This window comes from Rhineura floridana, chromosome 9, assembly GCF_030035675.1.
Source record: "Rhineura floridana isolate rRhiFlo1 chromosome 9, rRhiFlo1.hap2, whole genome shotgun sequence".
Taxonomy (NCBI): Eukaryota; Metazoa; Chordata; class Lepidosauria; order Squamata; family Rhineuridae; genus Rhineura; species Rhineura floridana.
Window position 1 is genome coordinate 90802199 of NC_084488.1, and position 27323 is coordinate 90829521.

General features: G+C 42.6%; 1 protein-coding gene across 3 annotated transcripts in view; it reads right to left on the reverse strand.

Moving 5' to 3' along the window:
• Positions 1-363: 363 nt before the first annotated feature.
• Positions 364-27323, reverse strand: part of EGF (epidermal growth factor) — a 67771-nt gene continuing 40811 nt past the window's right edge. For 2 of the 3 annotated variants that reach the window (XM_061584486.1, XM_061584488.1), the window contains 10 exons: positions 19507-19674; positions 18808-18963; positions 17265-17381; positions 15212-15337; positions 14361-14447; positions 12688-12829; positions 10191-10355; positions 4939-5047; positions 3314-3413; positions 364-670 (listed from right to left, as the gene is read on the reverse strand). In XM_061584486.1, the coding sequence (XP_061440470.1) occupies positions 666-670; positions 3314-3413; positions 4939-5047; positions 10191-10355; positions 12688-12829; positions 14361-14447; positions 15212-15337; positions 17265-17381; positions 18808-18963; positions 19507-19674 (1175 nt within the window). In that variant the 3' untranslated portion in view covers positions 364-665. The remainder of the gene's footprint in view (positions 671-3313; positions 3414-4938; positions 5048-10190; positions 10356-12687; positions 12830-14360; positions 14448-15211; positions 15338-17264; positions 17382-18807; positions 18964-19506; positions 19675-27323) is intronic. The other variant, XM_061584487.1, reaches the window with a different exon arrangement.

Genomic DNA, 27323 nt, shown 5'->3' on the forward strand with positions numbered 1-27323 from the left:
AATAAAGCAGAAATGGGGGACCTGTTGCCTTGCCCTAACACTTCCAGGATTGTATAGGGTTTTTATGTAATATGTGAATCTGCCTTCTTCAAATATGGCCTTCCTGCCTCTTTGGAAATCATTCCTTCTCTTTCAGCTGCATTATCTTCCTTTCCAGAAAATGACTCCTCTGTATATGAGAAATGGTGGTAAACTTCATATATAGAAAAGGCTTTTCTGGAAAAAACAAAGGGAAGTATTCAGTCACGTCCTACTTGGAGTAGACCCACTGAAATTAATAAACCCAAGTTAATCATGTTTATTAACTTCAATGGTTCTACTCTGAGTAAGACTAGCATTAAATGCCACCCATAATTTTGTCACTTTTTTATTTTACAAACGTGTAGAAATTAGTTTCAATAAAATAATTCTTTTAAAATTTGTTTTGAAAGATCATACATTTCGGTTACTTAACACACCATCGGTGCCCTGTGAAAGGTTCTTTAATCTGCTTGCTTTAACTGACTGTGTGAAGTTGCCGAGGAAGTCTCACTTTGGGGAGTGTTTAAGGCTGGCTTTCCACAGAAGACGTTGAAGGTCATTCTCTGATTCACAAGACTGATGCCAAGAGAGAGGCCTGATCTGTTACTTCGTTTGCCAGCGTTGGTGGACCAGATTTCCTTTGCTCAAACTGGGCAAGAAGAAAAAAGAGGGCAGTTACTCAGAGTGAAAATATAGTGGAAAATTGCAGGAGAGGGGGCTATTGTGTTCATGTTCCGCTTGTCGACTTTCCATAGGAATATAATTGGCCACTGTGGGAAACAGGATGCTAGACTAGATGGGCCTTTCGCCTGATCCAGTTTGTCTTATGTATCCATAAGGGGGCAAATGGCTCCAGAAATAGGCAAGAAGGGGAGTCATGAGAGCCAGTGCGATGTAGGGGATGGTGCCAGTGTGGTGTTGGACATAAGGGATTCAAATGACTGCTTGGCCATGAAGCCTTATGGCAGAGATGAGGAATCTTTTTCAGCCCAAGGGCTGCATTCCCTTCTTGGCAACCTTCTGAGGGCCACATGCCAGTGGTAGGCAGGGCCAGAGGCAAAAGTGGGTAGTTCAACGAATGTAAATGTTAGCTTTCCATGGTAAACTACTTTCTACAGACACCTCTCTCAATCCTCTCTCCAGACAAGCAAAAGACATGATCAGAGTTCAAGGACACACTCCAGCCAGGCAAAACCACTCAGGGTCAGTGAGCAATGTGGCCTGGGGAAAGTTTGGAGGGCCGGATAGAAAGGCCTGAAGGGCCATATTCAGCTGTTGGGCCTGCAGTCATCCGCCGCCGCCCCCGCCCCTGCATTATGGCATTGTAAGGCTAAAATGGGAGGCTTAAGGACAGAATATCAACGATATAAACAAATTATATCAAAATATGGATGGAAAGCTCTGTCAATTTTGGTTCTCTGTTTCTCATTTTTCCAAGCTGAAATTCTATACTCCACATTTATCTAGCAATATGTGATTAAAAAAAAATTCTCATGAAAATTCTTTGGCATTTTAGTGTGAATTTCTCAACTGCATTGCAAACTTCAGATAAGGGCAAATTTCAAAGGATTGCTGTGTTTTGGTTCTCATATTGTTTCAGAAAATCCAGACTTGATAGATTCTGCTTTAAATGCAAATGGAATTAGAATTTCTCTCCCATCCCTAATCAGAAGATTGCATGCCATACAAATTTAATGCAAAGGATGACGATGGAAGTCTCTCCCTAGACAGTTTGGTGTGGACCCTATGTGGTTGGCCTTTAAACACACTGAAGATTTTTCTGTTTCCAGCTGCTGGTTACTGATACATTTTAGTGCTTTGTATTTAAATACTGCTTTTTTATCTCTCTTTTTTTTGGCTGCCTTGATTTAATATATAATGTTATATATTGTTTATGTTTTATATGCTGCTGGTGTAATATTTTTTAAGTGTTAGATTGTAATCTTATATATACTTACCTGGGGTCAAGTACCATTAAGCTCAATGGAACTTACGTCCAAGTAGACATGTATAGGATCACACTGTCAAGTGGTGTGTGTGTGTGTGTTTATATATATTAGATTGTAACTATGTTGTATGAAGTGTGTTTTTAATATGTTGTAAGTTACTTTGGATGGCTAACCATGAAAGGCAGAGTACAAATGCTGAACTAACTTAATAAAGACCAAAAGGTCACATCCACACCATACATTTAAAGTCCTTTTATACCACTCTAATACATCACAGAGAAGCCCAGGAATTGTAGTTTGTTAAGGGTGCTGGGTTTGTAGGTTTGAGAGGTCAACACACTTAACAAGCTACAGTTCCCAGGAGTCTTTGGGGGGAAGCCATGACTGTTAAAGTAGAATAAAAATGATTTAACTATATGGTGTGGATTGTGACATGAATAAAAACCAAACATAGATCAAAGGAAACTGCTGCCTATCCTTTAACCCCCTTTTCACCGTTTCATTATGTCACACTGTCTTTCCCTTAAAACTGCCATGTGAATATTTAAGTTATAAACAGAGGTGACTGGCTCCCCACCACCAAATTATCTAAGACCTGGTTTCAATGTTGCGTTAGTGGTGTGAAAAAAACCAAACTGTGTGAGAGACTAAACCACATGGGGAGCAATTTGAAATGGCTGTGGCTATCACATGGGTTTGTTTTATTTCAGCTATGCAGATAAAACCATTCTGTAATACAAGGCAGCCGTTTCACCACCAGGCTGCTGCCAGAGCCTGCTGCAGACCCACAGCATCACACTCCTCAACACCCCCTCCCAATGCAGGCAATGTTGGGCTTAAATAGGCCTGCCTGCCCCACCTCCCTCTCCCTTCAGCACGCACACATTCTCTGCCCGCTGTTGCACACAGGCCTGCCATGCACAAAGGGCATGTGCATTGACACACTTAGTCAGGAAGTAGGTGGATAGAGCCTGCGCCATCTATAGTGTATGTGTGTGTGTGTGTGTGTTGCCTGGGACCTCCCACTCTGCAATCCATGGCAGTGTTAGGTCGCAGGGTCCTGCAACCCGATGTTGGTGCAGATTGTGGAGTGAGTGCTCCACCCTCCTAGCCTAAGGAGTGGCCCTTCTGGGCTGCAGGGGTCCTTAGTCAGGTCCCAACCTGGTTTCCCACTGGCGCTGGGCCTGTGTTTCACACACATTTCTTCCCATGTAAATTCAGATTTGGATCTTGATGGGAGCTAATCACTGACTCTGATAACAAAATAATCTGTCCTGGATGATTTCCCTTGTTAACCTTCCAGGTATAGCCATTCCCCAAAGAAAAAGAAAATCCTTACTCACAGGTTTTTGAAAGGCAGAAATAATCAAGATCTTTCGTATCGTAGTCTGTTCCATCTATACGTCTGTCTTCACTGTTGCCATTGCATTCCATTATAATTAACTACAAAACAGACAAAGCACACATGTTGTGGGAGTTTGTAAATACACTTGACATTCTTATATGCAAGCTTTATTGAAATGAATGGGAGTTCACACATTCATTTCAATAAGACATAGATGAGAAAACAGATGTTGCTCTGCAGATGTCATTAGACTACAGCTCCCATCATCCTTGACCACTGGCCATACCGGCTGGAGCTGGAGCCCAACAACATCTTGAGAGCCACAGATTCCCCACCCCTGCCCCTAATATCTCATCCACTCTAGCATCTGAATAGTCACAGGTTCCGCAAGTTTCCAGATTTTTTTATTTCAGGTATTTCCTTTGAGGCATATAAAAAAACTTGAATAAGTGCAAATATGAATATTCCTCTACAAATATTTTCTCACCGCTTATCCACTTTTTTGTATATTTGAAGATCCTCCTATTGACCTACAATGAGGTTAGGCTAAAAGACTTTGGATTCTATCAACTGCAACTGGGAATTTCATGGGGAAAAGATTCTTACACTATCAAGCAAAGCAACGTGGGGGACAGAAAATCAACAGTGAAAAATATGTCACAACAGATTAAACTAGATTGATTTTATTGACTCAGTCTACTGTTTAGAAGTTTAATTAACCCTCATACTCAATGGCAATTATATTACTAGCTGGGATTAACGGCAGCAACAACTGCTGCAAAGCGCAGCCTTATTCAGTGATAATGAAAAGTTTGAAATGAACAAGACAGCTCTACTGTGTCTTTTTGGTTTTAGAAGTTCTAGATGAAATGACTAATTACATTTTTCACTGATGGCCTCATAGAAATAAAAAAATGCAGGTGAGAAAAATATTGCAAGTAGCAAAGGAGGAAATATGCAGGTCGGAAAATAACACGTTGGGTTGCAAAATGCAGCATTACAGCAACTTTTCAAGGTGGTATAAAAATGGCCTCCAAGTAGAAGTTAATGAGCAACGTAAAGAGATCTCATCAGCTCATTTCTCATTCTCTTTATTTCACTCCTCAGCTGCTAAAATAAATGCAAAGCTATTTCCGATACAAAGGCATTTTGTCGCTTCTGCCCCTAGGTAGCACACAGAAACCTTGGGCTGCAATTTGGTACCTAGTTAAGTATGCTTCAGCTTCCCAGACTTGGATGTGGAGCAGGGCCACCTAACTGGTTTCAGGATTGCAGCCTCAGTCTCTAAGAAACGGAACCTGTTTACATCACCGCTGTGAGGATCAGGCATGTCATCACATTGGTATTGCTTAATTTAGAACACACCCCCTCCAACTGTTGTGTGCAGCTCTAACAATAACACTGTCTCCTGCCCGCATTGCACCCAGGCAGCTGTGAACTTAGAAGGATAACGTAACAAGGAGGTAAAAGGAACTGGGGCTCATAGCAAAGCACTTGATGATCCCAGCGGTTATTTAATATATTTAAGATGTGAATTATTTGATAGAGAATCTCAAGTGGATCCCTAAAGCCCTTTGATCTGTCCTCCTTCTCTCACCACTCCATGTGTTAATATAGAATTACCAGTGGCTTGCTGCTTGGGAGCTTCATGTTGTCGCTGTCAGCGCTGCTGCTGCTACTGTCTTGTATTGCTTCTGCACATAGCTCCTTCTTGCAAAGCCTCTGTTGTCTACTGAAAAACAGAAAGGGACCAAGAAAATTAAATGTCCTCAGGGGTAAGGAATGCTGGCTGTACAACGCAGCTCAGACACTCAGTTTGCTCTGGCACCTGAGCTTCATTTCATCACTACCAAGAGCCAATGTAGTGGAGCATTGCTCTTCAGTTGGTGGGTCAGGGGTCACTACCGCAGGGCTAGGTAATGTGGTGCCTTTCAGCTGTTGGTAGACTACAACTCCCATCAGCTCTGGCCAGGCTAATGGTGAAGGGATGGTGAAGCAACATCTGGAGGGATGTGGCTCTGTATCTGTATTTTGACCACTGTACTTTATAGGAAATGTAATTTCACCAGTGGGAAGGAGGGGGAGTTTTCAGTGTTCAAGATGTAATATTATTTGTGGAGAAAACCTAATATAAGATATATATATAAATATCCACACAGCTATGAAGCCCACTGTGGGTGACCTTGGGCCTGTGATTCTCTTTTAACCTAACCTACTTCACAGGGTTGTTGTGAGGATCAAGTGCAAGGGGGAACCATGTATACCACCTGAAGCTCCTTAAAGTAAGTACACAATATGAATCTAATAATTAAATAACACAAAACTTGTAAAGTGTTATATCCTTCTCCAGACAGCAGTGCACATGAATTTGAATACTGGTCAGAAATCCAGAAAAAGCCTCCAGAATAGAGATGGGGAAGATGTGTCACTCTGGATGTTGTTGGACTCCCACTCCCATCAACCCTTGCCAGTGGTCAAGATAAGTCACATCTGGAGGATCACAAGTTCCCCATCACTTTAGAAAACTTGTTGAGAGCAATATTGCACTACTACTACTACTATTATTATTAATAATAATAATCATTTTGAACACTTTAAATGCACAATATTATTAGTACCAAGTTTTATCTATCTATTGATCACATTGACACAGAGCCTTATCCTTCCAAAGCCTATTTTATACTTTCTCACTGAGGGTGCTTTCCAGACGGTTGCTATTTTCAGATGGGATTCATTCACATACCAGCAAATTATATTGTTCAGTTACAGATGATTAGGAGGTCTTGTGCAACAAACCCACTTCCTCAAAAGATCAGACTTTTTATAAGGAAAATGCACTGGAAAGTGTGGGATGACACCTGCTTTGACACTTGAAATGTCATCTAACCTCGCCGTAAACAAATCAGAATGAATGCTTATTAAGAAGTCAACATCATCTACTCTCTGTACAAACAAATCAGGATGAATGCTCATTAAACAGGACATCCGAAAGCACCCTCAGAGCTAACTTTCTGAATGTGGATCTTTCTGAAGTAAAAATGGCACCATACCCACACATACTGGAGGTATCAACTGACTTGAGGAAAACCCATGTTGTTTGGCCCATTAGCACCTTCAACATGGGGTTCCTCAGGGTTTGATTGTATTCCCCATGCTGTTTAATACCTACATGAAACTGCTGAGTGTAGTCATCCAGAGATTTGGAGTACATTATCAGCAATACACTAATGACCCACATCTCCACTTCTTCTTTACATCTGCAAGTATGGCAGTGCTAAATTGGTGTCTTGCTTTGGTAATGAACTGGATGAGAGCCAATAAACTGAAGCTTAATCCAGACAAGACTGAGTCGCTGTTAGCCGGTGGTTCTCTAGACTGGATGAATGGGTTGTGGCCTGCTCTGAAGGACAAAGTACGTAGCTTGGGAGTACTCCTGAATCCATTACTGTCACTTGAGGCTCAAGTGGCCTCAATGGCATGGAGTGACTTCCATTAACTGGTAGCCCAGCTGCACCCCTATCTGGGCAGGGATAGCTTACCCTGTGTTGTCTATGCCCTGGTAACCTCTAGGTTAGACTATTGCAGTGTGTTGTATGTGGGGCTGCCTTTGAGGATGGTCTGGAATCTTCAGCTAGTGCAGAATTCGAAGGGCAGATTGTTGACCGGAGTAAATCAGTCCATACATATAACTCCAATTCTGGCACAGCAGCACTGGCTACCAATTAGTTTCCAGGCTGAATTTAAAATGCTGGTTTTGACCTATAAAGTCTTCTGCAGCTCAGGGCCTCAATAGCTCAAGGGCTGCCTCTCTCCATATGTGCCAACCCAGACCCTGCATTCATCATCAGAGGCCCTTCTTCTTGTGCCCCCTCCACAGGAGGCTCAGAGTGTGGCAACACAAGAACGAGCCCTTTCAATGGTGACCCTCCAGCTGTGGAATGCTCTCCCCAGGGAGGCACACCTTGTGCTTCTTTATCCATCTTTACGGGCCAGGCAAAGACTTCCCTTGCCACTCAGGCGTTTGACCCTTGATATGGGCTGTTTTAGTTATTCCTTTTGTTTGGGTTTTAAGTTTATATATTGTATGTTTTAAAAATTGTTTTATATTGTATGTTATTCAATTTGATACTGGGTATTTGGTGATACTGCTGGATACTTGGTGACTAAATAATAATGATAACAGAATTACAACAAAAAATCTCTAGAAAACACACACACAAGGAGGGACCTGTAATGTAGCCCAGAGAGGACCGAGCATGGTCACTCTCCACAAAACGTTGAGTAACTGTTGTGCTTTTGTATGGTGTCCCCCTCTGGGCTCCGAGTTTTAACCATAAAATTGAATCAATTTTATCAACCTTTTTAAGATTAATTTTTGGAGTTCCCCAATGTGTCCCGGCTACTGGCCTCCAGCTAGAGGCTGGTCTGGCCTCACTTGAATCTTATGCTTGGGCTCTAACTTTCAGATATTGGGTTAAACTAGTTTACAAAAACCCTCCTTCTGGATACTTACACGTCCTCTGGCTTGATGCCTTTTCCAGCTCATGGTCCAAAAGCTCTCCTCGCCAAACTTGCCACCCTGGGCTTCTCAGTACACTACCTATCTTCACTGGATCCCGAGACAGCCAGATGGACCATCGAGACTCGGATTAAGCTAATCTACCACCAAAGTTTGATGACCAATGCTGCCAAAACTTGCTCCCCTATTTACTCTGGCTTAAATTTTACCTTTCCCAACCCTGCCCCTTATGTGGAATACTTGATCACACCCAAACTTCACCATGCTTTCTCTAGGGCCCGATTTAACTGTATTTCTTCCTCACTCTTAGTAGGCCGCTACCAGGGCACACCCCTAGAACTTCATTTATGCCCCTGCAAGAATGCAGATGTCGAGTCTTTGTCCCATGTCTTCTTCGTCTGCTCCTATTATTGCGCTGAATGCTATTTAAACCCTATTTTAAAAAACCTTCCCGGCAGGCCCCAAACCACATTACTGCAACACCTTTTGGCCGGCCTAGATAAACCAACAACTCTATCTGTTGCCAAGTTCATCTCCGCTGCCCAACTGATTCGTATGAAGATCCCCTCCTCTTAGCTAATCAGTCTTTTGTTTAACACCTATGAGCTCCGTTTGATAAATATATATTTTATAACTATGGTTTTTATTATCTGTAAAATCCATTGTATATTGGGTCTATGACCGCATAATAAAATTTGATTTGATTTGATTTGAGTAACTGTTGTGGGTGGGGAGGAACCAGGAAGAGTGGTGTTGAATTCTATGTACCAAAAGATGTCATGATGAACAAGACCACTCTACACAGCAACATTTTGTTGCAGATCAATTTGTAAATATTCTGAATAGGTAAACATAATTGGGGAGGGGAAAGAGTCTCTCTCTCTCTCTCTGTGTGTGTGTGTGTGTGTGTGTGTGTGTGTGTATCTTTAAAAATTCTTATCACAGTAGCTCATTTTTTCCTACAAGCATTACATTAAGGGGCAATATGAGTTTATGTTTTATGGATGAAGGGAAGGACTTTTACTGACCTGTTCACATAACTTAATCAATATGTCTTAAAATACAGCAGAGTATGAGTAAAAATGAAATAGCAATCCCAATCCAAATATTGGTTTCTGGACTCCTGCTAAAGGGGGATTTAGATCAGTGGTTTCATTTTGATCTAGTTAGGCTACTAATAGCTGTAGTAAAAACCCAGCCGAGCATGTAATTGAAAACTTGCTTTCAAGATAAATAATTATATTGATCAAAACTATTTGGTAAAAGACTTAAAATCAGGGCAAAACAATGACTTTTTATTTTCGTTTTTAAGTGAGAACAGGTTGTAGGAGAAGATAAGTATGTATGAATCAAGGTACCCAAATTATAAAAGCCAACAATATTTTCAATATAGATTAAAAAAAACAGTTTTAGTGCAAGTTTACCTGCCAATTTAGGAGTCTTTTACACATATATCACTCGGGTTATTGGGAAGTGGTGAAAGCAAAACAATCAGCAATCGGTTTTCAGTGCAGAACTCTGAAACTGGCCTATACAATCCGAGAAGTATGAAAGCAGCACTTTCAGGTATGTAGTCTAAATACTGCACACACACACTACATTAGGACAAGTCTAACCTACCTCACAGGGTTGTTGTGAGGATAAAATCAGGAGGGGAAAAGCCATGTATGTACGTCACCTTAAGGTCCTTGGAGGAACGGTGGGATATAAACATATAAACAAACAAACAAATAAATAAATAGGACGTCTGGAGGGCCCTTCAATTTGACATCCCACCTGTCCCCTAGCATAGTTCTTGACTCCAAAGATCCTCTCCCATGCACATCAACTAGTTTCTAAAAGCATTTTGCTACTGATGGTGTGAGAGATGAAGGTACTTTTTCAGGGGAAGACCCTGGAAAAGTAGGCTTGGCAATGCTTGGAATGAAAACAGATGAATACATGAACCAAAAAACTCATACCAAGGCAGGGTCTAATGATGGAGAACAATAAGTGGAATGAGATGGGGGGGGAGGGGGTTCTGAAGGTGGAGCATGTACCCATGTGTGGGTGGCTTCAAGGAAGTGGCTTTTCGGATTAATCCAGGGACCGAGCCAAGAACTCACCTAAGGCAAGGATAGCCAATGTGGTGAGCATCAGATACTATTGGATTACAACTCTAATCATGCCTGACCACAGGCCATTCTAGATGGAGCTGATCGGAGTAGCAGTCCCACAAACAAATCAGAACAAATCCTCCATAAAGACCAGATATAACCTAACCTCCGCATAAGATTTGTGGAACCAAATCAGGACAAATGCTCAACAAATAGGTCATCTGGGGGAGCCCTATGAAAGGCCTTCCAGACAGTTTTACCTGTAGCAATAGAGAGCACCAACTCCAAGAAGAAGGGTCAGGAACAACACAGCCCAGCAAGCTGCAGTGGCGACATTCTGTTTGTTTCTTTGCATCACGTGTTGCTGCTCCCACCATTCCAAGTCACTGAACTGGCAGCGCTCTCCCAGGTAGCCTCTCACACATCTGTCAAACGAGCACAAATGGTAGCCAATAAGATGACTACAAATATCATCACTGTGATTTGATTTCACCAATTGCAGCCATTATGGAAATGCTGGACTGGAGTCATCTCAAGCAGTTGAAATCAATATGAGCTTTGCTAATGGCTCCGGGAGTATGTCAGTTGCAACTTCTGGTGCTGAAACTTTCAAAATTAGGTTTACCAGTTCTTGAAACAATCACTGAAATAAAAACGAGCCATTTCCTGCTGCGTAAGACACCCTCTGAAACCAATTTACTCCAAACTATACTGTGTAGAGAAGCCAGACACAAACTGTATGCAAATAGTCAACACTGAGGGTGCTTCCAGATGGGTGTTTATTGTGGGATGGGTGCTTCTCATACATGCATATTCTTCACAGTGTCCACAAGGTGTCATTTGAAAAGCAAAATGCAGTTGTGTCTTCCTGAAACATATTGTGGGAAGGAGGACCCAGGGAAAGATGGGGACAGAAATATCTCCTGTTAATTTTCCTCATTTAATCTAGAATTACCTTTTCCAGAAAAAAAAATCTGGTCAAGTTTTTTAAAAAAAGAAAAATGCCAATGACCTGCTTGCAATCTGATCTATTTATTATTTTAATTTATGTCTTTATCTGAGACATTTATATACCAATTAATCATTCATATTTCCAAGCTGTGTACATAAAAACAAGACATACATAATACAAAACAATAAAATCATCACAAAACCAAACAGTATGTTAAAATGCCTGCTGCAACAAGAAAGGCTTAGTCAAGGGCCTGAAGTTTGACAAGGAGGGTTCCGTCTAATCTCAGTTGGGAGGGAGTTCCACAGACTTGGGCCCCCATACTCCCCCAAATATTATAATATTAAGATGCAGTGTAGAAGTACGCTTACTTTCATTGAGCTCTGCAGACCTATCATAGCTATCACCCAGCAGTACCACCATACACATTTAAAGAATTAGCTCAACTTTACTGATTGCTAAATATTGATCATATATTCTCATTAGGGATGGGGGGGAATTCAATTCAGTTTGCATTTCAAGCCGAATCTATCAAATTTGCACTTTCTGAAACCATATGAGAACCGAAACACAGCCATCCTTCAAAATTCACATTTATTCAGATTTTGGGATGCGGTTCACCAATCAAATAATGTTTACCAAAATGCATATATTAGGAGAAAATGTGCATAAAAATGAATATATGAGTGAAAATAACATACACAAATGCATTATATGGTGACAAATTGCTTGCAAAAAATGTATACATTAGTCAAAACTGCCTACAAAAATGTGTTTATAGGGAGAAATTTGCACTAAATGCTGGAGAATTTCCATGAGGATTTTTTTTAAAAAATTAAGCAAATTGCTGCAGAAATGTGGAAAACTGAATTTAAGACTGGAAAAATGACAAACTGAGAGGATTGAAATTGACAGATGTTGCCATTCTTAATTCTGATATATAATGATGGCACTGTATGAGGCATACCAATACCTTTATATCTCAAGCATGTTTCCTAAAGTAAGGTGTAAATCATGCAGTTTTGTCTACTTGCAACATACAATAGGGGGAGGGGACGGTGGGGACAGAATATTTCCTGCAAGGTTACAGAGGAATCAGTGTGTGCATGTTTTAGGGATGAACAATGAAACATTGCCACCTAGTGTAGAATTAGAAACAATAATCCGAACAGAGAGTCCTGTGGCACCTTTAAAAGACAAAAAAAATTATTATAGCATAGGCTTTATCTTCATCAAATGCATAAAGTGTCATCCTGAATTACAGGGATATTGGGAGGAGAGGAGGGAATATAAACAGTGAGGTCAGAGGGAAATGAAATGCAGGAAGTGAATTAGATATTAACTATTGTTGGTGATGACACAAACATCTTGACCTTGGCATGCTTTAAAAACAAAACAAATATATATATATATAGGCTAAACACTATTGCTAAGTATGTTATTAACATGCTCATTAATACTATTCAACCCAGATGTTATTCCCCTGGGCCCTAACCAAAATGTTAAATCTCATTGAGAAAGGAATGCTCACTGAGACACATGGCAAAACGCAGCAGGGCCAGTCCTACCATTAGGCAGAGTGAGACAAGTTGGGATGTCATGAAAGGGCAGCAGATTGTTATTCATTTTAATTAATTTTATTGTATTTTTACTGCCAGGGAAAAGGAGAAGCACTTGTGGGATTTTCTGCCTCAAGTCCCAAAATAATTGGACTAGCATATGATACTATGTACTTTGACTTAAGACTTTCAGACAGCAAAATGTCTTGGGCTGGCCTTGCACCACAAAGTTCTGTATGTACTTACTTGCATGCAAAAGCTTGCAGTTCTGAAAAATAAACACAAAGTCCCTCATGGAGACAGTACGACGATGGGCACCCAGCAGGAATTTCCTGCTCCGATACAGTGGACTCATCACGGGTTGGAGTGGGAGGAGGTGTGACAGGTTCTGAAAGACAGTATTCCATAAGTTTTGTTTTGTTTTTTTGGACAAACTGGTTTATATTATAATGCATAACAAGATTTCCGTAGTAAAGTCTCTGGCACAGCAGTCATGATGGCATGGAATGCTTGCCAACACTCTTAAGGCCAAATTAGATACAATGCAAGGCACATGTGATCAACATCTCCTTTTTTAAAAAAAATATTAATAGTCGCTATGTGAGAGCATGGAGAATCAAATCGGATATCATTCCCTCTGTTTCCAATGTTCAGGCTGTGAGTCCCATTACTTATGGAGGCAAAACAGCACTACGCATTCCTAAGAGGGATGAACTGGCAGGATGGGGGAACCTCAATGTTTGCAGAAGTACAACAAGAAAAATAAGGAGGGGGGGAAACACTGTGGCTGTGAAATACTGACTGCTGGGTGGATAGCAAACTGGATGGGAAAGAGAATAGAAATGCAAGCCTCCTTGAGTACAATGATGTAGAAAGGCAGTATACATATTAAAAATGAAATGAAATGATAATGAATACTGATGATTTAACATCAGACCTCAAGTTCTAGCTGTGGGGTTCAGTTATTCTGGCCTTAATTGTGAACACAGCTTTAAATTGAGTACATTTAAACCTGTGTTCAGCACTCTGAACCTCTAGCCTATTAAATCAACATAAAATTATTTGATGAGTATTACAACTGACTCAGTACTTGCTTTTGTTTATATGCATGGTAATAATTTCCAATAAATCTCTGTTGGGTCATTTCAGTGAGCTTAAAATGTGAAACTGCACATCCTCAGAGTGCTTCTTTTCTTTGCTCATCAGGGATGGCAAACATTTTTCTTTGGGTTTTTTGCTCTAACATATCAAGACGACAGAAACAGTCGTAAAACACGGAATGGCATTTATTTATTTATTTATTTATTAAATTTATTAGTCGCCCATCTGGCTGGCTGTCCAGCCACTCTGGGCGACGTACAAAATAAAAACATACAAATACATTAAAACATTAAAAATCTCAACAACAATAATAAAACCTAACCCACCCCAAAAGCCTGCCTGAAGAGCCAGGTCTTCAAGGCCCGGCGGAAGCTTATCATAGAGGGGGCATGGTGGAGATCATTTGGGAGGGAATTCCACAAAGTGGGGGCCACAATTGAAAAAGCCCTCTCCCTAGTCCTCACCAGTCTAGCTGTTTTAACTGGTGGGATAGAGAGAAGGACTTTTGAGGCTGATCTTGTTGAGCGGCATCCCTGATGATGTTGGAGGCGCTCCTTCAGATAGGCATAGCATGGGGGAGAAGAGAGCTGTGAACGGTGTGCTTCAAAACTGACGTAATGCACATGACCATCTAAAGCATCCCTGTAAGACCATTAAGTCCAGGCTCTAAAGTTATCTAGCTGTACTACAGCATTACAGTTCTGAAGTGTCAATAACTCCTCAGGACCTAAAGCAGGGACAGAGAACCTGAGGCTTGAGGCCAAATACAGCTATCCAGGCCTCTCTATTTGGCCCTCAGGACTCTTCTCAGACCACACCTCTTACTGCTTCTGTCCCATGTCCTCTCTGAGTGTTTTTGCCTGGCTCGAATATGTCTTTCAGTTGTGATGATGCCTCTTGCTTACCTGAAGAGAAGACAGAGAGATGAGTGGGGGTGCTGCAACGTAGCTGACTGTGCACAGGGAAGAGTTGCATCTGTTACTCAACCCACTTCTGCCTCTGCTTGCATGCACCACTGGCATGTGGCCCCTGGAAGTTGGCCATGAGACAAAATGGCCCTCAGGCTGAAAATGTTCCCCACCCCAAACCTAAAGGCTACTATTACATTATCCTTGTCCCTCATTAAAGCTGGAGGCCATGTATCCCTTACCCTTGCCCAGAGGTGGGAATTGGTAGTGTGGACACAACAGTCCCAGGGCATGGTTTTAAGGTACATGATGAAGCCCCTTGCAGCCCCTTGCCCTTGTTTTAAGGTACATGATGCAGCTAAGCAGGTTTGGGTTTGCTCAGTACCTGGATCTGAGACTTCCTGGAAACTCCATGCCTGTTCCATGATGGAAGAAAGGTGGAATATAAATGCAACTAAAATAATCAAACGTACACCAAACAGAAGCTCCTTACCTTTCCTATGATCATCTCAAGCCTCTTCTAATAAGAGGGTTCTTGTTAGGAGGCCAACAAAAGTGAATTAATTAGAATGCAAATTCAACAGGTAAAGTTTCATCACTACAACTCGATATTGTTTTTTTTTTTTTTTAAATAGCTCACATTAAATTTTGGCTGTCAGAAGACTGCCATAAAAAAAATCCTTCTGTATGATATGGACAAATCATCCCAAATGCAAGATTTTAGAGGGAAAGCATTAACAGCCTCCAGTTCACTAGCTCACCAGAACAATGAAGTCCATCTTCAGTATATCCCACAAGGCACTCACAAAAGTAGCTGCCTTCCGTATTGATACACCTTGACAAGCTCTGATTGCATTTGCCCATGTTAAACACACACTCATCGACATCTACAACAGAAGCAGTGTTAAAAGTTGGTAGAAGGAAGGGAATTTTTGTCAGAACTAAAAATAAAACAGAGTTGACTGCATTGAATTCTTTTTCTAAAAAAACCCTGTTCCTAACTAGATGATTATTTATTCACCTGTTTCTTTAACAGTTCACTTTAGCTTTTGTGGGAAAGCATAAAACATTTACTCCAAAGCAGTAGTGGTCCACAGACTGGAGCTGGTGGGGTTGTATTGCTGTCCATGCAGTGCTGCTGGTTACCAAGAAAAGGAGGGACAAGGCAGCAGGGAGCTCAGTGTGGTGAGGTTGCAGTGGCAGAGCCAATCTGACACTCTCGATGCTGCCGCTGCGCTGTACCAAGCTCCCCACTGCCTTGCTGCTCCCCCTCTTGGTAGCCAGCAGTAACTTAAGACTTTTCCAGCAGTATTAGCCCTCTTCAGGTGTTCTCTACACATGAGAAATCCTTTGGAAAATTTGCCGAAGTAAACCAAATTAACTATTAGAATGCTTTAAGAATGCCTGGGCTGGCTCTGGTGAGGTGGAAGGTCAGAGGATTCAGGGCTGAGCTCATAGAGAGGTAGAATATTTTTAACTTGTAGGCAGTGGAGGCTGGTGGATCCAATGTCAGTGGGGCAGTAAATCCACTCCACGTTTTAGTCCATATTTCAAGAAACACCATGGAGAGCTTCTTGAAAGTTCAGACTAAAACCCAGAATAGAGTCACTGCCTCCCTGACATCAGAGCCATCAGCCTCCACTGCTTGTAGGGTAATCTATTTTAACTTTTTATCGAGGCCCAGCTATATAGTTAGGCAAAATGAGGCAACTACCCTCTGACTGTTCTTCCTAAGCCCTCACTGGCCTGGCCCCTCTGTTGAAGGGCAGAGCTGTGTACACTCCATGGCCTCTCCTGGCCATCCTAAACAAGTTTGCTACATTAAATGTAGTAGAGGATACTATCCCAGCATCATTGTTGTAGTAAGATGCAACTGTCAGTCCAGTCAGTTACTGTACATGGAATGGGTAAGAGGCACCATCCTGTCCTTTGCCTCAGGCAGCAAAATGTCTTGGGCCAGCACTGGTTTGATCCTCTTTTCATGTGACTCATCCCAAAATATATGAGTTGAGGCTAGTATATATACAGTAGTGGTTGGTGGGGCAGGACAGCACCAGTCACCTGATCTCCCACCACTCATGTCATTGGCTGCTTACTGGGAGGTAGAGGGGGAGAGGCAAGGTCAATGTGGTGCAAACACAGGAGCAGAGACAATTCTCTGCCATTGTTCTAGAAGGCTTAAGGTTATTTGGTTTTCTGATATCGGTTGGATTGTATATTGTGGGTTGTATCGGACTAATTCATACTCAGAGTAGATCCATGGAAATCAAAGGACTTGACTAGCTTTTTTATTTATTTATTACATTTATATCCCACTCTTCCTCCAAAAAGGAGCCCAGGGTGGCAAACAACACGTGGGGAAAAAACACTAAAAACATCTTCAAAACAATTCCCATACAGCTGCAGACTGGGGTTAGCTTATGTCCACTGATTTCAATGGGTCCACTCCTAGCTGGATGCAACCCTACATGCTTTATATTGGGGGTGGGAGTAATGAGGTGAGCCTTCTTGGAAGGGCTGTGTGGCCCTGAAAGCTCATATACAAATATTCTTATCAATAAATAATAATAATAATAATAATAATAAAATTTTATTTAGCAGACGCCCATCTGTCCGACTGAACGGACACTCTGGGCGACTTACAATATACAATATAAAATACAATCTACTCATATACATAATCATCACATTATTAATATCATAACATCTCATCTGAAGACCATCTTACATTAATACAATGTAAAACCTAACCCACCCCAGAGATCCCATAGGCCTGCCTGAAGATAAAATAAAATAATGTGATACCAAAATTACCATAGCACAGTTGGCCTTCCATGATGAACCCTGTCTGGCATTGGCAAGTAGCACCATCTTCATTCAAAATGCACTGGGCATTGACATCACATCCCAACCATATACAATTGTCCTGGTCTGTGGCACAAAACAAAACATGTTCACTCCAAATGTCCATAGTAGATGTGCTCAGAAAAGTTAATTACTCTGGACAAATTAACTAGAACCGACCTTTCCAAATACAGTCCTGTTAGACACTGTGTTTAACCACCCATGTTAGGGACATAGAAAGCTGCCATATACTGAATCAGAACATTGGTCCATCTAGTTCAACATTTCCTACACTGACTGGCAGCAGCTTTCTAGGACTTCTGATGGGGCTCTTCCTTAGAGATGCCAGAGATTCAGTCCAGGACATTCTCTACCACTGAATTAGGACTTCCCCCATATTCTTGCTATCTAGAAACATGTCCTCAAATATACTGGCGAGGAGTTGTTTTTATGTGTTGCCGCAGCAGCACCTGCTCCCTGCCAATTAACATCAGGCAGGCACCTTTGCTGAACTGTTTTCCATGACTGCTGAAAACGTTTTTGTTTAAGACAACCCTACCTAAACATGTTAATCTTATTTATTTATTTATTTATACGTTTGCTTACCCACCCTTCACCATAAGGTCCTAGGGCAGGTTACAGCAAAAGAAAACATTTATGTATACTTCTTAAATTCTGTTGATTTTCTCTGTATCGTAGTAATGTTTTTGTATCTACCTGTTCTGAAATGTTGACTTAAGTGGTATTTTCTTATAAATATTATATACTATTTTCTGTAAGCTGCTTACAGATTTATTTATTTTTACTGTGGTCTATAAATTTTGTGCAATAAATGCATTTTGTTTTCTTGAGAATAATTGTCCCTGTTTTGGGTAGAAGGACAGTTTGAATCCTGCACTGTATGTTTTGTAACAGTTTCTGTAGGACACAATAATCTTAGGAGCAGGTGAACAGATTGGCTGTAGTAAGCAATGAAACACAAGGAACTTAGGAAACATCTTTTAAGGATCAGGGTTTGAAGTTATATGTGAGTAATTTCCTAATAAAGGCAAAAGACCATTGATGGGTTCTTTTAATAAGATGGCTAGATTAAACATTCTGCTCAACAGCTCTAGGGTCTGAAAAAAGGCAGTACACTCTCTGACCTTACAAAAGGTGTGGGGTTGGATTCAGACTTACTCATGCTTAGAATAGACCTGTTGAAATGAATTGGATGGACTGTACACATGACTAAGGGGTGGATCCAGATAAGTCTTGTTCTGAATAGACCCTTTGAAATTAATGGACATGGCTAACTTAGGCCCTTTAATTTCAATGGGTCTGCTCTGAGTAGGACTTAATTGGATCCAAGCCATGTTTTCTAGAAAAGTGATGGCTGATCATAACAGCCATTCCTAAGTTTTAACAGTCACAGGCAAGCCTATCCAGGGCACAACTTTCTGAAACCACTTCGCCCATCACTGGATGCATCAGCCACCCCTGGTGTTATGAAATAGGAAAGTGCAATCTTTACTAGACACAACGATTTCAGCAGTCAGCGTCAGTTTCATCTGGCGATCATTCCCATTGCTATCTCCATATGCACTGTTACTCAGAGGACGTTGGTAGAGTTGTTCCAGTGCTAATGTCTTGTTACTCAGCACTCCCTCTGTGTATATGAACCTGCGGCCTAAAACAGTAAGAACAAAAGAGTGGGACAGACTGCTGTACTCAAAGCATTTCAAAGTTTAGTCCTAAGGTGGCATCCAATTGGTGCCCTTGCACTCACAGAAGTGTTTTTGATCCAGTGGAGGCCTCCACTAAGAGAAGAAGAGGGAAGGCCATTTTTGCTGATTCGTTTTTCCACCTTTACCCCCCCACACACACACACACACATATCCTCCACCTTCCATCCTATTCCTGAGTGTCTCCCAACTCTCTAGAGCTGATCTTCAGGGGATAGGAGCTGCAGGGGGAAGGGGGAATGGGCAGAAGTCACCTCTCCTCTTCCACTAGCACAGAGACATCCAGTGGCTCAAAAGCTCTTTCATACAAGCAAAGGTAGCCAACTGGATTTCTCACATAGCTGACTGGCGATGAACAAATATCACAACCAGGGTTTATTCTAAGCTTTTTTTCCAGCTGCGCAAGCATTATTATCATCTCAGTCAAACCACCTAACGGACTGGAATGGATCTGATAATTAAATGACTGCATAACCCTTGAAATATACCTGGTTTTGCTAAAGGGTGAATGACTGTCAATGACGAGGGCCTCAACATGTTGCCTCCAAGTCGGACCTTATTTAGGCCAGTCTTCTTGTCCATTCTCAGTAACGAAGGCCTTGCCCAATCAGAGAACCAAATGTGGTCCCCAAACACTGTTATGCCAAATGGATGACCTAAAAATATAAATATGCATGCTGTATATAAACCCATTGTACAAACATAATGAAGAAGGCATCAATGAATGTGCACACAAGCATCTATTCCTAACATTATACTTATGTTGTACAGAGGCCAAAGTCTGATACAGAGTGAGACAGATCCCACTGATCCCGTAGTTCAACCTCTTTCCTGAAGAAGCACATTCAAGAAAGGTCTATCTAAAGCAAAGATCACCATCCTCTTTGGGTTAGTGGGTACCTTTGAATTTTGAGAAAGTGCTGCAGAAATCAGTCACAAAAATACTGCCATGAGGGGTGTGGCATAACACAAAATGGCTGCCATGGCATGGCACAAAATGGCTGCAATGAGGGGGCATGGCATGACACAAAATGACACATTATTGAACCCTAATCTAAAGCATCACCAATGGTTTGTCAAATGCTTAAAAGTCTCCGAGGAAGATGTCACAAACTTGATGACAGCTTGTTCCAATGGAAAATGGCTGTTAGAAGTTCTCACTAATGTTCAAACTGAATTTACTTCCCCATAGTTCAAAACTGTTGCTGGTTGCATTATCCGCATTGGACAGGAAGGCAGCGGCTTCTTCACTTTTTAAAGAAACATTTAAATAATTGAAAAAACTGCCAATATCTTGCTACATTTATTATTTGTCATGGTCAGATCACTGCTTGCTGAGGTTTAGACTTTCAGTGGCCTTTTCCCTCTGCAAGGGTGGGGGACCTATTAAAATGGTCCGCCCCCGGAGACTAATGAATCCTGATGCTTTTCAAAGGGCTCTGGGAGATTTTCCAGCTGATAGGACTGGCGCTCCTGTCGAAGCCCTGGCTAATCTGTGGAATGCAGAGATGACCCGGGCAGTGGACACGATCGCTCCTGCGCGCCCTCTCCTTTGTAGAGCTCATACAGCTCCTTGATATACTCCAGAGCTAAGAGTGATGAAGCAAGATAGGAGATGGCTTGAGCGGAGTTGGAGACGAACTCCCGACGAATGCAATTATGCGCTGGTTTGTGCTTCTACCAAACGGTACGTAGGTGCGGTGAGGGCGGCGAAGAAACAACATTTCGCCGCCACTATTAAGTCATCTCTCTCCCGCCCAGCAGAGCTTTTTAGAATTGTCCAAGGGCTACTCCACCCTGGCCCACAGGACATGGTAGATACATCGGTAGCCCGCTGTAATGAGTTTGCTAAGCACTTCCAGCATAAGATCTTATGCATTCGCCGGGACCTAGATTCCCATTTTATGACAGTTAGTCCTAATGAGGTGTCTGGAACACAGTCTAGTCATGTTTTGTTGGATGAGTTTCAGTCGGTTCAGTTCGAGGACGTGGACAAGGTGCTTGGACAGGTACGTGCAACCACTTCGGTACTTGATCCTTGCCCCTCTTGGCTTATAAAAACTAGCAAGGATGGAACAGCTGGCTGGGCCAAGGAAGTGATAAATGCCTCTTTACGAGAGGGAGTGGTCCCTGGCTGTCTGAAAGAAGCGGCGGTGAGACCACTCCTGAAAAAAACTTCCTTGGACCCAGAGGACTTTAACAACTATAGACCAGTGGCAAATGTTCCATTCTTGGGCAAGGTCTTGGAACGAGTGGTTGCTGACCAGCTCCAGGCGCTATTGGATGAAACCGATTATCTAGATCCATTTCAGTCGGGTTTCAGACCTGGTTTTGGCACTGAGACGGCCTTGGTCGCTCTGTGTGATGACCTATATCGGGAGAGAGACAGAGGGAGTGTAACTCTGTTGATTCTCCTTGATCTCTCAGCGGCTTTTGATACCATCGACCATGGTATCCTTCTGGAGAGACTTGCGGAGTTGGGTGTTGGAGGCACTGCTTGGCAGTGGTTCCGCTCCTACTTGGCGGGCCGTCTCCAGGAGATAATACTTGGGGAACATTGCTCGACCCCGTGGGTTCTCCAATATGGGGTCCCGCAGGGTTCGGTCTTGTCTCCCATGCTCTTTAATATCTATATGAAGGCGTTGGGTGCAGTCATCCGGAGTTTTGGAGTGCGTTGTCATCAGTACGCTGATGACACGCAGCTCTACTTCTCCTTTTCATCTTCTTCAGGTGAGGCGGTCGATGTGCTGAACCGTTGTATGGACGCGACAATGGACTGGATGAGAACTAACAAACTGAGACTCAATCCGGATAAGACTGAGATGCTGCTGGTGGATGGTTTCTCTGGTCAGATGGTGGATACATACCCTGTCCTGGATGGGATTACACTCCCCCTAAAGGATCAGGTTCGTAGTTTCGGAGTTGTTTTAGACTCTTCCCTATCACTCGAGGCCCATGTAGCCTCGGTGGCACGGAATGCGTTTTACCAACTTCGGTTGGTAGCCCAGCTACGTCCCTATCTGAGTAAGGAGGACCTTACATCAGTGGTTCATGCTCTGGTAACCTCACGTTTGGACTACTGCAACGCGCTCTACGTAGGGCTACCTCTGAAGACGGTTCGGAAGCTACAGCTAGTGCAAAATACGGCGGCCAGACTGCTAACAAGAACTAAGCGGTCTGAGCATATAACACCTGTTCTGGCTCACCTGCACTGGCTTCCAATATGCTACCGGGCCAGATTCAAAGTGTTGGTATTAACCTATAAAGCCTTATACGGCGCGGGATCACGATACCTGCAGGAACGCCTCTCCCATTATGAACCGGCTCGTACACTACGGTCTACTACGAAGGCCCTCCTCCGGGTCCCGACCCATAGGGAGGCCCGGAGGGTAGTAACAAGATCTAGGGCCTTCTCAGTGGTGGCCCCCGAATTGTGGAATAGTCTCCCCGAGGAGGTACGCCTGGCGCTGACACTATTATCTTTTCGGCGCCAGGTTAAAACCTTTCTCTTCTCTGAGGCATTTTAATCTAAGTTATTTATGTAAATGTTGTAATTGGTATTTTAGATGATGTACTTTTATATTTGTTATATTGATCTTGTAATTTTATTATTGTATATGTTTCTATGTTTGCCGCCCAGAGAGCTGTTTGCTAGTCGGGCGGGATATAAGCTGAATAAAATAAAAATAAAAATAAACAATTATTTTATCTAGAAAAGGCTGTCTTCCTGGGATCTGGTATTTATACTTGTTTATCACTTCTGATTATTTCCTTTAAATCAACTGAATTTGGCTTCATCCTTCTTGATCTGCCATGCCCAGACCTGACGCCAGCATTCCACATAATGTTTGGTAGCTTTCCCTTGTATTGTTGCCGCCCAGGGCTCCTGCTGGGAGGAAGGGCAGGATATAAATAAAATAATACATAATTTAAATAGATAAATTGTGTCGAGGTCACAATTTCATTACAAAATTTCAGCCACGCCTAATATAGCAGCAAACAAGGAATTCAAAGCTGTTCATGAAACTGATGCCCGGGTCTCATTATTGACAGATCACAGTAGCAAGAACAACACTAGGTGGCAGTAGTGCTACAGTAAGAAGCCTTGCTTTAAAAAACTTTGCAGTCAAAATATTTGCATATTAATGATACTGCTGGGCCAAAATGAGGTGAGTGTGAACATTTTCTCTCCTGTAATTTTCCAATTTTTTTCCACAACCCTTTGCAAAAGGGGGTAGAACTGTTCGCAAGATAGGTGCCAGAGGGAAGAAGGAACACATCCCCATTGTCAAGGCAAGCATATTTATACTTAAAATCATGGAAGCACAGTATTGAGGGGCTTGTAGGTCATCTAGTCCAATCCCCTGCTCAATGCAGTAAATCCAGAAACACTCCCAACAGATGATTGCCCAGTTTCTACTTGAACACCTCCAGCAAGGGAGAGCTCACCACCCCTCTAGGCAATTGGTTCCATTGTCAAGCTGCATTTACCACCAAGATGTTCCTCCTAATGTTCAACCAAAACATCCCCCCCCCGTAATTGCAGTCCATTCTGTCTAGTTATCTCAATGGCAGCTGGTGGGTCAGGGGAATCTGCTCTGGTTTTTCATCTGGACTTTCAAGGAGCTGTGCTAAAGCACCTTGGACAGCTCCTTGAATGTTCAGACTAAAACCCAGAGTGAATTCCACTGCCCCATTGACATGGAGCCACCAGCCACCACTGAGTTATCTGCTGTCCCAAAGGGCAAAAAGTTTTTGCCCACTTCATTGCCCCAATCCAATCACAGATTGTTGACGTTGGGACAGAATGTGGATGGAGATGTGGACAGGCCATATCCCATTGAAAGTAGCAGTGCCAGCCAAGACCTTTTGCAGCTAAAGTGGATCCCAAATCCAGCCCCCCCTCCTTTGCTAGGGCCAATATTTCACAAAGTCTTGCTGCACAGAGAAAAGACAGGTAAGAGACAACATGATCAAAGTGTAAAAAATTCTACATGGCATGGAAAAAGTGGACAGAGAAAGGTTTTTCTCCCTCTCTCATAACATTAGAACTCAGGGAAATCCCAATGAAGCTGAATGTTGGAAGATTCAGGACAGACAAAAGAAAGCACTTCACATAGCACATAATTAAACTGTGGAATTCAGTTCCACAAGAGGCAGTGATGGCCACCAACCTGTACAGTTTTCAAAGAAGATTGGAGGATAATCTAATATAATCTAATGGGGGATAAGGCTATCAATGGCTATGCTCTGCTGGAGGGGAGAGTGCTCTTGTGCTCAGGCCCTGCTTTCAGGCTTCCTATATTATTATTGTTATTGTTATTATCCTATCCTTCATCCCAAATGAGCCCAGGGCAGCATCTGGTTGGCCACTGTGAGAACAGAATGCTGGACTAGAATCATAGAATCATAGAGTTGGAAGGGGCCTTGTAGGCCATCGAGTCCAACCCCCTGCTCACAGCAGGAAATCCACAGCTAGAGCATCTCCCGCAGATAGCTGTCCAGCCTCTGCTTGAAGACATCCAGCGAAGGGGATCCCACCACCTCCCTAGGGCTAGGCAGTCAGTTCCATTGCCGAACTGCCCTTACTGTAAAGAAGTTCCTTCTAATATCCAATCTGAATCTACGCTCCTGCAACTTAAAACCATTAGACCTAGTCCTACCCTCTGGGGCAGCAGAGAACAAATCTGTACCCTCCTCTATGTGACAGCCCTTCAGGTACTTAAAGAGTGCAATCATGTCACCCTTCAGCCTTCTCTTCACCAGACTGAACATGCCAAGTTCCTTCAACCTTTCCTCATAAGACTTGTTCTCCATACCGGCTATCATCCTTGTTGCCCTCTTCTGAACCCACTCTAACTTGTCTATATCTTTCTTAAAATGAGGCGCCCAGAACTGAACGCAGTATTCCAGATGAGGCCTGACCAATGCAGAATATAGTGGGACTATTACTTCCCTCGACCTGGAAATTATAGCTCTGTTTATGCAGCCCAAAACCGTGTTTGTCTTTTTTGCCGCAGCATCACACTGCTTGGTCATGTTCAACTTGCGATCCACTACAATTCCAAGGTCCTTCTCACACGCACTACTGCTAAGCCGGGTATTTCCCATCCTGTACCCGTGCATTTTGCTTTTGTGGCCTAAATGCAGAATCCTGCATTTGTCTTTATTGAATGTCATTTTATTAATTTCAGCCCAATTTTCTAGTCTATCCAGGTCCCTTTGGATTTTATTCCTGTCTTCCATTGTGTTAGCTATCCCTCCCAGTTTTGTATCATCCGCAAACTTCATAAGGCTTCCCTCCACCCCATCATCTAAGTCATTGATAAAAATGTTGAAGAGTATCGGCCCCAGGACAGAACCCTGTGGCACTCCACTCAAAACCTCCTTCCAGTCCAAAGCAGAGCCACCGACGACCACTCTTTGAGTACGGTTTTCCAACCAGTTGTGAATCCACCTGACAGTATTTCCATGTAGTCCGCATTTGACTAGTTTGCTAATCAAAAGGTCGTGGGGGACTTTTCTCAAACGCCTTGCTGAAATCTAGATAGATGACATCTACAGCATTTCCACCATCTACTAAGCTAGTGACCTGATCAAAAAAAGAGATGAGATTAGTTTGACAGGATTTTTTCTTGACAAACCCATACTGGCTCCTTCTAATCACAGCATTGTCATCTAGATAGTTGCCAATGGACTCTTTTATTATCCGTTCTAATATCTTTCCCGGTATTGAAGTCAGACTGACCGGCCTGTAATTCCCCGGATCTTCTTTTTTACCCTTTTTAAAGAGCGGGACGACGTTTGCTCATCTCCAATCCCCCGGCACCTCTCCCGTTCTCCAGGATTTCTCAAAGATGATGGCAAGAGGTTCCGAGAGTACATCCGCAAGTTCCTTCAATACTCTGGGATGCAGTTCATCAGGCCCTGGAGATTTGAACTCATTTAGGTTAACTAGGTATTTCCTGACTATCTTCTTATCAATCTCGAACTGCAGTCCCGACTCCTTACTGAGATTGCTACTGATGCAAGGTTGCATACTGTTCCCTTTTTGGGAGAAAACGGAGGCAAAATAGGCGTTGAGCAGTTCTGCCTTTTCCTTGTTATCTGTCAACATTTTGCCATCTTCATTGAGCAGCAGTCCCACCGTTTCCTTGGTCTTTCTCTTGCTTTGAACATATCTGAAAACCCCCTTTTTGTTGTTCCTTGCTTCCATCGCCAGCCTCAGCTCATTCTGGGTTTTAGCTTTCCTTACACTATTCCTGCAAGCTCGAGCTGCTCGTCGGTACCCTTCCTTGGTGATGCATCCTTCCTTCCATTCTTTATACATGCTCTTTTTTACTTTTACCTCCTCCACCAGTCTTCCATGTAGCCACATTGGCTTTTTCCGATGTCTTCCATTTTTCTTCCTCTTTGGAATTGTTTGCGATTGCGCTTTTTGTAATACGTTCTTCATGAACTCCCACGCTTCTTGGGCTCCTTTTTTCTTTAGTCTATCTAGCCATGGGATCATACCCATCATTTCCCTGAGCTTGCTAAAATCGGCTTTCCTGAAATCCAAGGTTCATGTTTGACTATATTCTTCTTTGGCTTTCCCCAGAATCCCGAATTCCAGCATTACGTGGTCACTTTCCCCCAAGGTACCAACCACTTTAATTCCCTTGACCAATTTGTCCGTGTTAGTTAAGATCAGGTCCAGGATTGCTGATCCCCTTGTTCCTTCTTCTACTTTTTGAAAGAGGAAATTATCAGCAAGGCCCATCAGGAATTTGTTGGAGGCTTTGTGCTTCGCAGAGTTTGTCTCCCAGCAGATATCCGGGTGGTTGAAGTCCCCCATCACTACTACTTCTTGCCTCCTTGAGATTTCAGAGATTTGTTTGAGAAAGGCCTCGTCTACCACCTCTTCTTGGCCGGGGGTCTGTAGTAGACACCTACTACCATGTCGGTTTTATTTGTTTCTCCATTTATTTTTACCCAAATGGTCTCTATCGGACCCCTTTGTTCGCTCTCTTGGATTTCCATAGAGGTGTATTTGTCTTTGACGTATAACGCTACTCCCCCTCCTTTTCTGTTGCTTCTATTCTTTCTGTAGAGTTTATATCCTTGAATGGCTATATTCCAATCATGGGAGTCATCCCACCAAGTTTCTAGATGAGCCATTGGCCTGATCCATCAGGCTTTTCTTATGTTCTTATCTTCATCTATCAACTTTTCAATGTGCTTCCTGAAGTACATCACTTTACCCAGCTGCATGGCACTACCAATACTCAAAAGTAATGTATTGCGGATGGGAGATCCACAGTCT